The sequence below is a fragment of the Eumetopias jubatus genome, unplaced genomic scaffold (assembly GCF_037043125.1).
Source record: "Eumetopias jubatus isolate StellerSeaLion01/CBP00866 unplaced genomic scaffold, mEumJub1_p1.0 scaffold_6, whole genome shotgun sequence".
Classification (NCBI taxonomy): Eukaryota; Metazoa; Chordata; class Mammalia; order Carnivora; family Otariidae; genus Eumetopias; species Eumetopias jubatus.
In genome coordinates, this window is record NW_028274812.1 from 119,288,938 (window position 1) to 119,304,402 (window position 15,465).

A 15,465-nucleotide genomic window follows, 5' to 3' on the forward strand; every position below is an offset into this window, starting at 1 on the left:
GGACTCAAGACATTCTGTAATGCTACAAATTTCAACCTGTCTGTGTTCAACTAAAGTTTGTGCTTCTGATGTCACCTGTTTGTTCTCAAGACTGTTTTGATTTGTTACCCAACTTTTGCATCAACATGGATGGAACTGGAGGAGATTATGCTAAATGAAATAAGTCAGTTATCATATGGTTTCACTTATTTGTGGAACATAAAGAATAGCATGGAGGACATTAGGAGAAGGAAGGGAAAAATGAAGGGGGGGGAGTCAAAGGGGGAGATGAACCATGAGAGACTATGGACTCTGGGAAACAAACTGAGGGTTTTAGAGGGGAGGGCCTGGGGGCATGGGTTAGCCTGGTATTGGGTATTAAGGAGGGCACGTACTGCATGGAGCACTGGGTGTTATACACAAACAATGAATCATGGAACACTACATCAAAAACTAATGATGTACTGTATGGTGACTAACATAACATAATAATAAAAAAGAAATATTATCAGCATTTCATTAAAAAAATTACCAATGAAAACAAACCTATGACTTCATGTATCAAGAATGGAGACTGTGGAACTTCTGTACGGATAACCACTCTTCTAGAAATCAATTTAACTGTCTTTCTCTCAGGAAATAAGGTCTTACTTGACACTTCTCATACACAGCAGAATTTGAGGAGAACTGCTTCTCCTTTTGCTTCAGGTGAAGAAGTTCAGCCTAGATACCTGTAGGATTGATGGTTTGGTAGAAGTTGCTATATTGTTTTACCTGAACTTTCCTTATGCTGAATTAATATTGAAGAAAACTGTGAAATATATAATATTTAAAGCAACACATTTTCTTACTCATAAATGTATACAACTACAGGATTTAGGTGATAGTTGCTGGCCTATTCTTTTCAAAAATAAATTTGTATGATTTGTAAATTGTCAAATTTATATGGACGAGTTTTGACAGTGTTCTCTTTGATATTTCAGTATGTTCAATATATATTCTTGATGTAGAATTACTTTTCTTTGCCATTCCTTTTATCCTATAATCTAAGGTGAACTTTAGCTCTCCCAGATTATCACTGATATAGCTTGTTAATTCTGAGTAAATTATGATTTTCATTTCTAAAATTAAATATGGCATCATCCTAGTTGCAATTGTACAACTTCCACTAGTATTGAATTATCACTGGGATCTAGGGACATAGTTTCTTCTGACATCCAGGGACAATAATGACTTCTACCCAACTTCTACAAGATATTTTGAAGTTTCCACATTAACAGAAATACATTTTTCCAAAGTATGTGAGATAAAATTTCTATTCTAGTCTGACTTCCTCAAATTTGCAAAAAATTATGCTGAGAAATCTGAAATAATGATTGAGAACAATAGATTGGATTTAGGAATTTGGAGCCACTGTTATTTTTAATAGGAGGGAGACTTGTGTGGCAGCTTTGGAAGCTATTACATAAGATAAATGCATTTTGTCATTTCCAGAGGAAAGTAATGATGGTGATGAGAGGAATCTTTTGAAGGAACTAGAATTACTACATAGTAATTGCCTCAATTTATCTAAAATTCTGTCATTCATTAAAAGGAGTAGTCATATAGATATGCATAATTAAAGTGTTAGCATAGTTTTAACGTTGTGGACACTATTCTTTTCAGAAATTAAATGTGAGGTGATATGATGTAATGGCTGGGCTTGTGGCATTTAGACTCATATATAACTTGACTCAATCTGGAAGGCACCATTTACTTGCTTTGTGTCCTTGCCAAAGTTGTTTAACATCATTCATCATTTTATTCTTTCCATCTGCAGGAATGCAAGGGGCACTCAAATTACCGAGATGATGTGAGAATTAAATATAAATATGTATAAGAAGCCCTTGTATAATTCTGGGTGCAAAATGAAATGCTCAAAATTTGCTTAGTAAATGTTAGTCATTTTTATTGCAACATGGTGAGTTCTCTGTCACTGGTCCATAAAGAAGCACTGCTTATCAGACTGTGGTGGAATGTGAATTAATGCAGAACTTTAGATAGATAGTTGTCCTTTAAAGTCCATTCTGCGGGTGCCTGGGTGGCTCAGTCGGTTAAGCATCTGCCTTCGACTCAAGTCATGATCTTAGGGTTCTGGGATCAAGCCCTGGTTTGGGCTCCTTGCTCAGTGGGGAGTCTGTTTCTCTCTCTCCCTCTGCCCTTTCACCCTCTGCTTGTGCTCTCTCTCTCTTAAATAAATACATAAATAAAATCTTTTTTAAAAAGTCCATTCTGAATCTGAGATATTACATTTATATTAATATAATGTATAATAGTTATCTAAAAGTAGGAATATGTGTTTAAAACCATATGGTTACATCAAAGGATGTAATTGTAATATTTCCATTGTGTTCTATTTCCTAAACATTCTGTATTGTATTCATTAGCACCAGCCTCTCATATCTCTCTTAAGATAAAGCAAGAGAAGGTGCATAATAAAGGGACATATCCCCAGTAAAATGAGGAAATCGGTGTGGGATCCAGGAGTATGGATTGAACACATTTGCCACATAAAATATTAAGTATTCTAAAGCAGAGCTGTTATGACAGCAGCTGACTTTGAGTCCTTTATCAATCTCTCAGCTCCCTGCATACTTCGATTTGGATAGTTGGGCTTATCACTTTGTTAGGTTAAGTGCTATATAAAGGAAATCTCAAGACTCTCCATTCCACATAGATCATGTTCTAAGCCCCTTCTCTCTGCATATTCTGGAGATACCTCCAAACTCTATGAGAGCATCAGGAAATAAACTTGAAAAACCTTTTCATTCGGGTTAAGTTAATGACTAAATTCCAATTTCCTTTAGTTTATTAGAGACCTCCCTACCCATAAGGAGGTACAGACTATACTCTCCAATCATCAGCTATAATTCTGTCATATCATCAGTTACTATGGGATGCTGCTCCTTGAGCTGTCCAGAGAATCATACCACAGTTCATATGGATGTACCAGAAAGATTTCAGTGCCTTCATTTCAAGGTTAAGGTTAAACAATTTTCCCAAATCTACAACACTAAGTGATGGTGCATTAAGGTCCACATCAAAGGTTTCTTGATTTGCAATCATCTTCCCTCCACCTCCTCAGGTCCTAAAAACACACACATTACACATGTCAAAACAATTCTGTCTTCAAGGGAGAGACATGAATACTTCTAAAAGGCTCAAACTTTTGTGCACAACACTGCCCAGTACAGAGCTGGCTCACAATAGGGGTCCAATAAAATGTTTCAAATACAACTGGATCAAACCTTTAGAGTATTAAATTAAAATAATCCTTTCAATGAAGGAAATCCAAGTTTCAGAAGAGGCTCTTCATACTGAATCTCTGACCAGCGACTGATGATGCAGTTATCTCTGATGATGATTGGTTCTCAACACTGAGATTACCCAATCCAGGAAGAAAGAAATGAATTCCTTGGTTGGTATAATTTGGGAAGTGACCAAAGGAGGGTTCCAGTCCTCACTGAGTGAGACTTGCCTGCTCCCCTGTGCCCTATCTTCTCTGCTCTCCAGCATGCTGTGTCTGTGTTTCCTTGGAGGCTCCTGGATGACAGCTTTGACATTGATACTGATGGTGCTGAGCCCTCCCTTGGCTTGGGCTAGGGACACCCCACGTAAGTGTACACCGTGGGTGGTAAGCTATCTTGGGGGGGTGGGGAGAAAGAAATTAGTTTTGTCACTGTGTCCAGGCCATGTCCCTTAGAAAATTGTGGTATTTTCTTGAATGACCACCCTTGTCATATAGACCCCCAATTCTATCCAAAACAAAAGGAGCCTGAATGCTTGCTCTCTAAAAGAGCTACATAAGGGACCTCCATATATATAGGCCATTTATTCTCACCTCTCCTCCAATAAAAGTTCTCCAGGCCTGCATCTCATTCCCTCAGGTTCTTGAGAAGACTTAGAAATAATGATTTCAAATTAATTCCCATTAAGTGGTTCTCTTTATTATGTGAGTTATGCTAGGAAATAGGAAAGTTTCTCTGAAAATTTTATGGAGAATCAAAAGGAATTAGAAAGGTCTCTCCTAGAAGACCCTGTGTTATGTCTTCACTGGATCAGTTATGTTGGTGCCTCTTCCTAATACGTGAGGATGTATCAAGAGGTCTCTCCCATTATTTCCTTTCCTTTCTCCTGAGCCCCAAATTTTATAAGGCCTTTATCCCTATACTGGAGGTTCTCTGACAGAAGTTGAGGTTAATTTTATCTCTATTTCTCACCCTGGAGCTACAGCAGTGATCCTTAGTACTTGAAATGACACTGTCAATAAGAACATGTGGGGTGTTTTTTGGTGTCTTAAAGAGCTTAATATATCTTCTGAGAACTTGGCACAGGTTAGTTTTCATTATGAATCTATGTTGAATGTTTCTATAGTGTCAGTTTCTCCTGCATCTTCCTATTGTCTGGCCTGAACCCACAGGAAGGGGTTCAACTAGTATAGGATAAATTATATGAAATTATGATTTTGTAAGTCAAAAATAGTCAAATATCAGGAATTTCATATGGTTCAAACTATATACCCTGAGTAGGGTACAGAGATAGTGAAGGTGATTTACATTTCATAAGACTGAAAGCCAATATGCAAAAAGGGAACTTATTGGCTTACTGAGGTCTTGATCCCGAATTACACAGATTCATTCATCTTGTTTTCTGTTTTCCTTAATTAGCCATGTTTGGTTGCCTCCACTTCCAGTTCCTCAGTATTCTTTCCCAGATGTGTCATCATCATTACTGAGAATCCCCATTGTTTGCAAAGATCCTCAGCACTATCACAGATCTACGAGATGAGCTGAAACTTAATGAAATTTTCCTTTTTTTCCCTTAAAATCACCTTTTCTTTTACCTGTGATATTTTTTAGAACAGTAGGAGAAAGAGGAAGTTTGAATTTCTCACAGGAAGTGGAGGGGATATAATGTATCATAAGAATAAAAGTGTTGAAGCTTAAATCCCTTCTTACTTTCTAGGATCCTCACAGTGACTGATTCCCAGAACCCCGGGTTTATTCATTTAAACCACACATAATTTCTGAGCAGCTATTTTGTACGGGGCTCTGTCCTAGGCTCAGTGAATTCTATTTGAATAAGATAAAAAAAATCACTACTATCACGGGTGTTATGTACTGGCAGAGTAGAAAGCCCAATAAACATCTAAAAAAGAAAAAAAATTCAGAAAGCAATAAGTGCTCTGAAAAAAATACACCAGCGTTGTGAAATAGAACTGGATTCACCTGACTTCAGTTGGAGCAGCGAGGGAGCTCTCCCTGAGAAAGTGACATTTAGTTGAGACGTGACTGAAGAGAAGAAGCCAGCCATGTGCAGGATCTGAGGGACAAGTGTTCTAGGGAGAGAGAACAGGATGAAGGCCAAAGTGTGGGAAGATGTTTGCTGAGTTTAAGGGACAGAAGGAAGGCTAGAGAGGCAGGAGTGTGGGGAGCTAACTGAGGAATGCTCTCAGGGTCGCCACTACCATGTTTCCATCACTCGGGGGAATGCCCACCATGGCCCCATTGTCGGTGCTCAGTGTTTGGTGGATGTCAGCGTCCTTTCACGTAGATTTTTATCTCATGAACTTTAACTTGTGTGGAAGTTTGACATGATTTTCTTTCATTAACGGCATGCTAGTTTTCAAAATCTTCATCTGCTAGTTTATGCAAACATGAACATAGCCCAAAGTCTGTGCCAAACCTTTGTTAAAGTTGTTTTATTAATTCTTAGCTTCAAAACAGGCACTAGTAACTGATTCTTTCAGAAACCTGTGGATTGGTAGGCTTCTCTCTGTAAACTGCAACAAGAATAGAATTTAAAAATTGTTTATACTTGCTCGTGATGAGACGAAAATTCCTGGGTCATAAGATTTCAACACAGACGTCATACTGGGGGAAATTCAAAGTCAAAAGCTTTAGTTTTTGCAAGAAGCTCAGGAGAGCAATATGTGGAACAATTATCCAGGGAAAATGACACTACAGGCTTCTCACAGTCCAGCTTGGCTGTCAGGAACGTGTCACTGATGCAAAGTGGTGATTGAGTCAGTTAGAAAATATATAACTGGTTACCCTTATTTTCTTGTTTGACCATAAAGCACAGGTAAAATAGAGCTTTTAGACATCCTGGATTTTAGTTTTTCCAATCACAGCTCACCTTGTTTTGGGTGAGCCTGAAGCATTGACCCAGACAAAAACAGTTATCTTTTGGCTAGAATTCTTAGTAGCTTTTGATACTCTCTTATTACGCACTATGAAAGTTTTTTAAGAATCTGGTACTGAGCTTTTTCAGGCAAAATAAATTTCCTTGGGATAAGGTTTTTACCAGATATGATATTGGCAAATTTTTCGATGTAATACTCAGCTGCTTCATAATTAACAGCAGCTTCTTCACCACATATATTTTGATGGTATAACAGTGGTTCTTACCCAGGGACAGTTTAGCCACTGCTCCCCGCCCCCAGGGAATATAACAGTGTCTGGAGCCACTTTTTGGTTTTCAAAACTGGGGTTTTATATGATACCTAGTGCGTAGAGGCTAGTGATGTTGGTAGACATCCTACAATACACAGAACAGCCTTCCCACAACAATTATCTTGTCCAACATGTCAACAGCTGTGGTTATCAATTGTATTGTTTTCTCTTCCATTTCTCATTTTGGGTTTTGAGCCTTCTCTCTCTCTCTTTCTTTTTCCCTCTTAGTTAATGTAGTTAAAGCATTGCCAATTTTATTTTTTTTGGAAAAACTGGTCATTACTTTCAATGTTATGTGATTATTTCTTCCGGTCTCTATTTTATTTATTTCTGATTTTGTTTTGTTATTTCCTTCCTCTACTAAATTTCTCCCAAGTTTCTTTTTCTAGTTCCCTGTGGTGTAATGTGTTTGTTTGAACTTTTCTTTTCCTTTTTCCTTTTTGTTTTCCTTGACACCGGCTGAAAGAGAACTTCTTATTGCTTTTATATACAGAAAATTCAATAGTGCATGCTCAGTCCAGTTTGGTGGCCAGTTCTTTAGTCTTTGCCTTTTCCAACTTGGCAATGGAACCACAGACTTTGGACCCAGGACATTGCCTCCCCAGGGACAGTGGATCTCACCGTATCTATCATTTGTCCTGATAGCTTCCAACAGCTTAAGAAGAGCTCATTTATCTTCAGAATTAACTTGTATGAAGGCGACAGTGGTGCAGGTTTTCCGGTGGGCCAGAAAACCCAGCCTGGCCTTTCCCTTGATAATATGCGGGAACCCCCATCTTACGACACAGAGCAGGCAGGAAGACATCAGCTCAGTGGGATCCACATCATTTGCAATCACTACTAGCTAGACTTCTTGTTTTCCACCAAGGTGGTGACAGTATTAACCCCAGCTCGAATGACAGGAGGCATCTTAGGGGGACATCCCCTTTACTGGCAGCTTTCTTTCTAGCCCGGGCCAACAATCTCTGCTGCTTCTCTTGCTTTGCCTCTGGTCTGTATCTGTGGGCCAGCTTAAGCAGTTGAGTAGCTGTGTGGCCATCCAAGGCTTAGGGGAACTGCTTAATCATGAGAGGCACTTTTGGACGTTTATAGAGAGTAGCCCTTTGCTGCTGCAGCTGGATGTAGCCAGTGAATTTGACAAAGTGGGTGAGGTCCCTTTTTGGTTGGATGTCCTGTCCATTGCCAACATTCTTGGGCCTTTTCTCAAACGGGGGATTGACCACCTTGTTGGCCTCCTACTTCTTCACCAGGGTCCAGGGCCACCCCTTAGCCTCCTTTCCTTTCAGCATCTTGGATGGCTGGTGGAGAGAGTTGAACTTTTTTCCCTAATACAAGAATTTATAGAATAAATTTCACTTGTGTTTTCTTTTTCTTTTGTTTTGAGACATGTTTTGATTTGGGTTTGATTTCTTATTTGGCCCACTGTGCAGTAGTGCATTGTTTAATATTTACATGTAAATATTAAATATTTACATTGTAGATTTTCCAGCTTTGTTTAATTGTTGGTCTTTAGTTTTGTACCATAGTAGTTGGGAAATATATGGGGTATAATTTCAAACAAACAAACAAAACCCCAAGATGTTAACAGTGCTGAGGTTGAAAACACTGATTTATACTGAGTTGCTTCTCAGAACTCTAGACTCCTACTTTATACACACACTCACCTTCCAATTCAGGTCTTTGTGGTTTATTTTAGCTTGTTTAAATAAAGAAAAAATAAACTATAAAGTTGTATACATTCACCAATTTCTTGTAGAGCCCATTCAATCAATGTAAGCCAAGATCTTTATTTTTTACTTTTTGCCTTATGCAATGTTTTTCCATATTTCATGATTTCTGGATCCTCACCATCTCTGTTAACTTTCAACAACTTGCCTTTATAGGTCATAAATTGTGACTGCCACAAGTATTTTTCAGTAAAATATATCAAACTTTTGTGTTAATTCTATATTCTATTTTATTGATAATGTCAAATGCTCCCTTTTATTTGTCTCCCTTTTAAACACAGTGGTATTTTTCCCTATTTTTAAAATTTTTGCGTTAATTATACTTGAACAAATTTTTTTCTGAGTTCAATTAAACATAAAACAGAAATATCAATATATACATACATGTAGGTATATATGTCTATATGTATATGCATATATATATATTATGATATGTTCATATATTGAACTACAGAAGCACATGTGACTGACCAATAAGAGCTCTGACGTGTCTGACCCTTTACCTCAGACTAGATTGGCCAAATGGGTTCTGCATCAAAATTCTAAAAAAGATCTGGTTTTCTGAGATTTCTGGATTTGGAAATGTAGGTAAGGATCGAGGAACTATATTGCAATCATGGTTTTCATCTCCTTAAAATTCTTCAGTCGTATCCCCTTGAATTTAGTATAAAAGTCAAATGCTACCACCACCCACAGGCTTTTGGTGTGGTCTCCCTGTGATGATCGTCTCTAGTCTAAACTTCCTTCTTCCTCTCACTGTCTGTGCTTCTGCGAACTGTTTTCTCTGGTTTCTTGAGGAAATTCTTTCAAACTTTTGCACAGTTACATGACCTTGACCTAAAATGTGCCTCCCTTTCTCCCAAACACATACACACACACACACACGCACACACACACACACACACGCACACACACGCGCGCGCGCGCACACACACCCTCCAGTTACACCTAGTTAATCTTTCATGTCACATCTCATGTCACCCTTGAGACCACCTCTCTGGGACCCTAAGGTGATTGAGATCATCCGATTATTCTCTGTTCTAGACCTGCACACTCCTCTTGTGACATTTCTCACCCCCCGTATAAAGTCTTGCCTGGTTGCGTTTTGTGCATCACTTTCCCTCCATTTTAAGCTGTTTCCTTCTCTGGATTCGCAGGGGCGGCAGGGGCCCGAGCCAGCTCAGCCCAAACCAAGTGTTCAGGGGGGAGGGAAGCGGGTGGGACGTGTTTAAGGTCGGGGGTGGGGGGAGGGGGAAGGGCTGTGGGAGGCGAGGAGGGAGGCTGGTGTCTGTCAGGGGGAGGCGCTGAGGGGCGAACGCCCGCGCTGCTCAGGCTGGAAGGTTCGCCGCCGAGCCCGGAACCCAGCGACCCGGGAAGGCTCCCCTGAGACGGGGTCGCCGCGGGCAGAGGAAAGACGAGCCGTGGGCGCTGGTGGTTTGGGGGCGCGGGGGGGGGGAGCCACCGAGGGTGCCGCCGTCAGTGTCTTCCAGGAGCCCGCGGGTGACCGGATCCTCTCTGTCCCCACAGCTCATTTCTTGGAGCTGTTTAAGGCCGAGTGTCATTATTCCAACGGGACGGAGCGGGTGCGGCTCCTGGACAGATACATCTATAACGGGGAGGAGTACGTGCGCTTCGACAGCGACGTGGGGGAGTTCCGGCCGGTGACGGAGCTGGGGCGGCCGGACGCTGAGTACTGGAACCGCCAGAAGGACGTCATGGAGCGGAGGCGGGCCGCGGTGGACACGGTGTGCAGACACAACTACGGGGTGGGTGAGAGCTTCCTGGTGCAGCGGCGAGGTGAGCGCGGCCCGGGGGGGAGGGAGGGGAGGCCGTGTGTGTGCGCGTGTGCGTGACTGTGAGACAGAGACTAGGGCGGGAGCGAGCGTACAGGGTCTTGAGCAAGTACAAGTTACAAGGATCCCTGTGAGAGTGCGACGTCAGGGACAGTGTGGTCCGTCTGTGTGACTGTGCGGAGTGTGTGGTTGTGATTGTGTGGTGTGTCCGTGTGAGACTGTGGAGAGTGTGGCTGTGTCCTTGTGTGGCTGTGGGGACAGCGTGGTGTGTCCGTGTGTGACTGTGGGGACAGCATGGTCCTTGTGTGGCTGTGGGGACAGCGTGGTGTGTCCGTGTGTGGCTGTGGGGACAGCGTGGTGTGTCCGTGTGTGACTGTGGGGACAGCGTGGTGTGTCCGTGTGTGGCTGTGGGGACAGCGTGGTGTGTCCGTGTGTGACTGTGGGGACAGCATGGTCCTTGTGTGGCTGTGGGGACAGCGTGGTGTGTCCGTGTGTGACTGTGGGGACAGTATGGTCCATGTGTGGCTGTGGGGACAACGTGGTGTGTCCGTGTGTGGCTGTGGGGAGAGTGGGAGGGGTGCACTGTGAAGTGAGGGGGACGAGAACGGGTGTGAGCTGGGCTGTGGGCCTGGATGTGGGGGATGGTTTGGGAGAGTGGGTGTGGGGGCAGGACACAGGAAGGGGCCTCTGGCAGCCTTGCTGGCCCCTGAGGGAGAGGTGAGGGGGCGTCAGGAGCCCCAGGTGGAGGGAACACTAGGCAGGTGGTTGGAGATCTGGGGAGGGAAGTGGAGGGTGTCCTGGTTGGGGTGAAGGTTTAGGGGAGGGGAGGGGAGGAATAAAAGATTGGGGAGAATGTGAGGCCAGTCACCCTCCGTTCTTGGCACTCACCCTTCTTAATCCTGAAACCCCTGAAGTAAGTGTGTCTGTGTCTGTGTGTGGGACCATTTCTTTGACAAAAAGTGTCTGACTAATTTTTGATGGGTTGAGAGGACCTCTGAGACCCCTCTGATCTTTCTGAGGCCGCTTTTAGGTCTCAACTTCTTGCTTTTTTTCTTTTTTTAAAGATTTATTTATTTATTTTAGAGAGAGAGAGATGGAGAGAGAAAGAGAAAAAGAGAGAGAGAGAGAGAGAGAGAGAGAGAGAGACCACAGGCAGGGGGAGGGGCAGAGGGAGAGGGAGAGAGAAAATCTGAAGGGGACTCCCTGCTAAGCTGGAGCCTGAAGGGTGGGAGGGAAGGGGAGGGCTCCATCTCAGGACCCTTAGACCATGACTTAAGCCAAAACCAAGAGTCTAATGTGCCATCCAGAAGCTCTTTGCTTTGTTCCATAGTGTATATATTCTTATATACTTGAAATGATTTTGAAACTAGGTTTTTTAATTATATTTTTGTTACAAAATATATTGATACTGTTGTTTTTATAATGATGAAAGTATTTAAAGAATTGCATATGATTTCTTTATATAGTCGTAATAATTCACCTCACATTACCCATTGCTAGACCTTTTTTTTCAATATTGCCAAATGCTCAGTTGAAAATTTATCTTGTTAATTTTTAATTTCTATTCCTTTGATTACTAAGGTTCTTGAACATTTTTTTTCACATATTATTTGGCTAATCATTGTAAAAATTATCTACTGTCTATTATCTCTGGGGTTTTGGTGTTTTTCTCAGTGATTTTATACATGCTTTATACATGAGATTATTAATGCTTTGCTGACATTTGATTTAGCATTTTCCCTAGTTTGTGGTTTATATTTTGGTTCTGTTTATTACTTTTCCTGCTAGGAATGTAAACATTTTGAATTAATGAAATATACAAAAAATTGTTAGCAGTGGTTTCTCATCAATCTTAAATCTACCATTTTATGGTATTGTAAAAAGGTTTTCCCATATTTCTCCTTTTACAAAAACAGAAATTGAATTTATTCAGGCTGTAGTGTCAGGGATGGTCTCAGGCACTAAGGATACCTGTTAGTGAGTCTCAGACCTTGCCCTGAACTCAAGTGTTAGTTGTAAAAGGGAGACAATTATAAAATGATAACAATTCCAATAATAGATATTTTTGTAGTGCAAAGAAGAAGTATTGATCAGCTGAATGCAATTATGAGAACTTTTTAAAATAAATGAGTTTCTTTGCTCATTTCTCTCTCTTTCGGGACTCCTCCTGTTCTTGGGACTCAGCTCCCAGAACTAGAGAATCACTTCTGTCTTTCCTGCTTTCCAGGGTAGAACCGTTTCTGTGTTGTTTTAAGGTGTGAGTGTAGCAATCCCAGGATTTCATATTCTCTTTCCCCACCTACCTCAAGCTGTTCCCCAATTCATCCACCCTGCTTTGAGTCATATTTCCTCTCCAACAAAACAAGGATAATAAGTAGCTAACATACTGAAGGTTAAATTTCAGTTACTGTTTTACATACTTTGGTGTATTAATCTTCACATAACTCTAAAAGCTAAGTTAGTATCACTATTCCCCTTGATAGGTTAGAAAGCTGGGGCACAGAGGAATGTGAAAATTCTCCCAGGATGAATCAGTAAAGTAGCAGAGTCTGGATTTGAACCCAGTCAACCTGCTCCAGAAATCATGCTTTTAATTAAGACACCATATGCTTTGCAAAACTTGTAAACACTTTAATTCAGAATAACTGCTTCACACAATGAAAAATAAACTGCACAAATTTCTCCAATATCTCTCAAATCTAATGGATTTGAGATCCATATGGTCAGAATTAAATTCATGACTCATTATACTGGCTCTTATTGGCCCCCATGCCCAGCTTTGGGGGGAGTGCTTGAGACTCAGACCAGAGACTGGAGGTAGCGAGGCAGCCAACCAAGAAGACTGACTCTCTCTTCCTCACTGAGTCCCTCTATCACTTCTCTTGTAGTTGAGCCTACAGTGACCGTGTATCCTACGAAGACCCAGCCCCTGCAGCACCACAACCTCCTGGTCTGCTCTGTGAACGGTTTCTATCCAGGCCACATTGAAGTCAGGTGGTTTCGGAATGGCCAGGAAGAGGAGGCTGGGGTCGTGTCCACAGGCCTGATCCGGAATGGAGACTGGACCTTCCAGACTCTAGTGATGCTGGAGACAGTTCCTCAGAGTGGAGAGGTCTACACCTGCCAAGTGGAGCACCCAAGCTTGATGAGTCCTGTCACCGTGGAATGGAGTGAGAAGTTTTCTGACCTCCTAAGTTCCTTACCCACCAAGGAGGGGACTTTGCTTTTCCTGAATGTCAGGGTTCTCTCTCCTTACACCATGTTTTCATTTGCTCCATGTTCTCTTCTCTTCAGCACAGGTCACTGGGGGTAGCCGAGTGATATGTTGTGATAGAAATCCTCTGGTAGTTTCTAGATATCCTGTGATCATTTCTACAGATCCTACCTTCCTTGGAGAGGCAGTTATGCCTGGCAGGCAGAAAGGCGGTTGTCCATGTTTTGACATTTTACATAGCTCACAGGTCACGGTCCCATCTTCACACTGGGCACCAGTCTCCTGCCTTGGGCTGGGCTTGTGCTTCGGGCACTGTTGCTCTGAGTTGTTTATTGTGATCTCGGAAGAGGCACATCCTCTACATTGTAGGGACCTTCCTGACTTAAGGAGAATCCAATCTTGGGTTTCCTTCTATTAGCTCTGTCACACTGCACAAGCTAGTTGAGCTTCATGGAGTCCGAGCTTCCTCGTCCATAGATGTTGAAGTAGTGGATTTGTCAGAACTATGGTATTTAAAAAGTTCAGTGCCTAAACTTTATATCTACTCAACGTGATTTTAAATTTCTTTTCCAGAAATTGCCAATTATTCTGCTTCTTTAGGGCAGCCTTCCTTCCTCATTTCCAAAAGTCTCAATCCCAGAGTCTCCATCAGAGAAGTTGGATTTGGGGTAAAAATCATTAAAACTGCTTCTTCCCTCAGGGGCACAGTCTGAGTCTGCGCAGAGCAAGATGCTGAGTGGAATTGGAGGCTTTGTTCTGGGTCTGCTCTTCCTCGTGGTGGGGCTGGTCATCTACTTCAGGAATCAGAAGGGTAAGGCACCTGTTGGTAGCTGAGACTCCCCAGAGACCCCATGGGGGAGAAATACAGCTTTGACCAAATAAACTCTCTGTGCACCAGTGGCCCTGTATGAAGCCTTTCTTTCCCAATTTGACCTCAAATTTCCTAGGAATCCAGAAATCAGCAGTCCATGGTTACTGTGTTACAGCATAGGAGGTTATGGCCTATAGAGATAAGAGACAGGTTAACAAGCATGGAGATCTTGGGTTGAGATCCTGGGCCAATTGAAGGAAGAGCCGGTAAAGCTAATGAAATCACCCTGGATTTATGGACAGAAACTTCATGGGTCACATCTGTCACTTTCTTCTCCACCCTGGAATCATGTGATGTGGGTTGTGCTATTAGAGAAATCTAAGGAGGCCGGTTTGGGGCTGGGACCTCATGTGTGGGGACAGATTTACCTCCGTATCTGCTAAGTATACATTTTCCCTTCTCGTTCCCAGGACACTCTGGACTTCAGCCAACAGGTAATTTTGTTTCATCCTCTTTAGATATAGATTTGGTTATCCTGGAACAGGTGGTAAAGGTGAAAGACACAGATAATGGGAAAGACTTTGGATCCAACTTCTCATCAGGCAGTTTACACTGAAGCTTCTTCTCTCCATTTGTAGAAAGCCCGTGTTGTAGAATAGCTTTGGCTCGGGGAGACCTAAGAATATGTTCTTCTTACTTCAGTGCTTTCACTCCAGGCCCTGGGAGATGGGAAGAGGCTGCTTGGAGAGATGGGTCTGGAAACAACACTCTGCTCTGTCTCTGCAGGACTCCTGAGCTGATGTGCAGATGGCGATACTCCAGGAAGAACCTTCCTTCCCAGCTTCTTTGCAGAGTGAAAGGCTTCCAGCTCTCATTCCTCCACACATACAGTGCTTTCTCAGATGGGGTTGGCCCGGCTTCAGTGACCCTGCAGCACCTGTCCTCCCTGTGGTTCCCTCTGCCCCGTCTTTGACCTGGAAGCCCCAGTGTGACTGCAGTACCTCATCTGCATTCTCTCCAGGTCCCCTTCTATGCAGCCCTTCCTGCCTCCCTTGCATGGGAACTCACCTGCTGCTCACGTGTCCTTATAAGCTTTTCTCAAATAAACATGGGGTGAAAATCATCTGCTTCAGAGAGTTTCAAGGAAAAGAAGTATAAAATAAAAAGGGATGATTCCATCACAATAAAATAATGGTTTTTATTTATAGTCCAGAATTTTGTTCAGAAGTGGATCATGGAAAGCATCCTTGCTTCATTCCCTGTTTATTCTTGGGCTTTATGCGTTCTGTAATTAGGCATGTTTTCTAGATCTAAGAGGAAGCCCTTAATGACCCATATGATGGTGGTGTCCTACCTCTTTGTGTTCTCAAAGACAAACACACAAGTCCCTTTGCACCACGGGATAGGGAAAGTGGACAAAAAATATCAGAAATGCAACTTGTAAGGA

The 15,465-nt window shown here is 42.3% G+C and overlaps 1 protein-coding gene across 2 annotated transcripts; it reads left to right on the top strand.

The window, feature by feature from the left end:
* Nucleotides 1-3,448: 3,448 nt before the first annotated feature.
* Nucleotides 3,449-15,141, top strand: LOC114222086 (DLA class II histocompatibility antigen, DR-1 beta chain). 2 transcript variants are annotated; one of them, XM_088024046.1, is made up of 6 exons: nucleotides 3,449-3,632; nucleotides 9,728-9,997; nucleotides 12,882-13,163; nucleotides 13,908-14,018; nucleotides 14,489-14,512; nucleotides 14,805-15,141. In XM_088024046.1, exons 1-6 carry the CDS (start codon nucleotides 3,533-3,535, stop codon nucleotides 14,816-14,818), a joined length of 801 nt encoding a protein of 266 aa, XP_087880172.1. In that variant the 5' UTR covers nucleotides 3,449-3,532; the 3' UTR covers nucleotides 14,819-15,141. The 2 variants fall into 2 exon arrangements, with proteins under 2 accessions (XP_087880172.1, XP_087880173.1); XM_088024047.1 differs by lacking the exons at nucleotides 14,489-14,512; nucleotides 14,805-15,141 and having other exon boundaries at nucleotides 13,908-14,056.
* The last annotated feature ends 324 nt before the right edge of the window (nucleotides 15,142-15,465 follow it).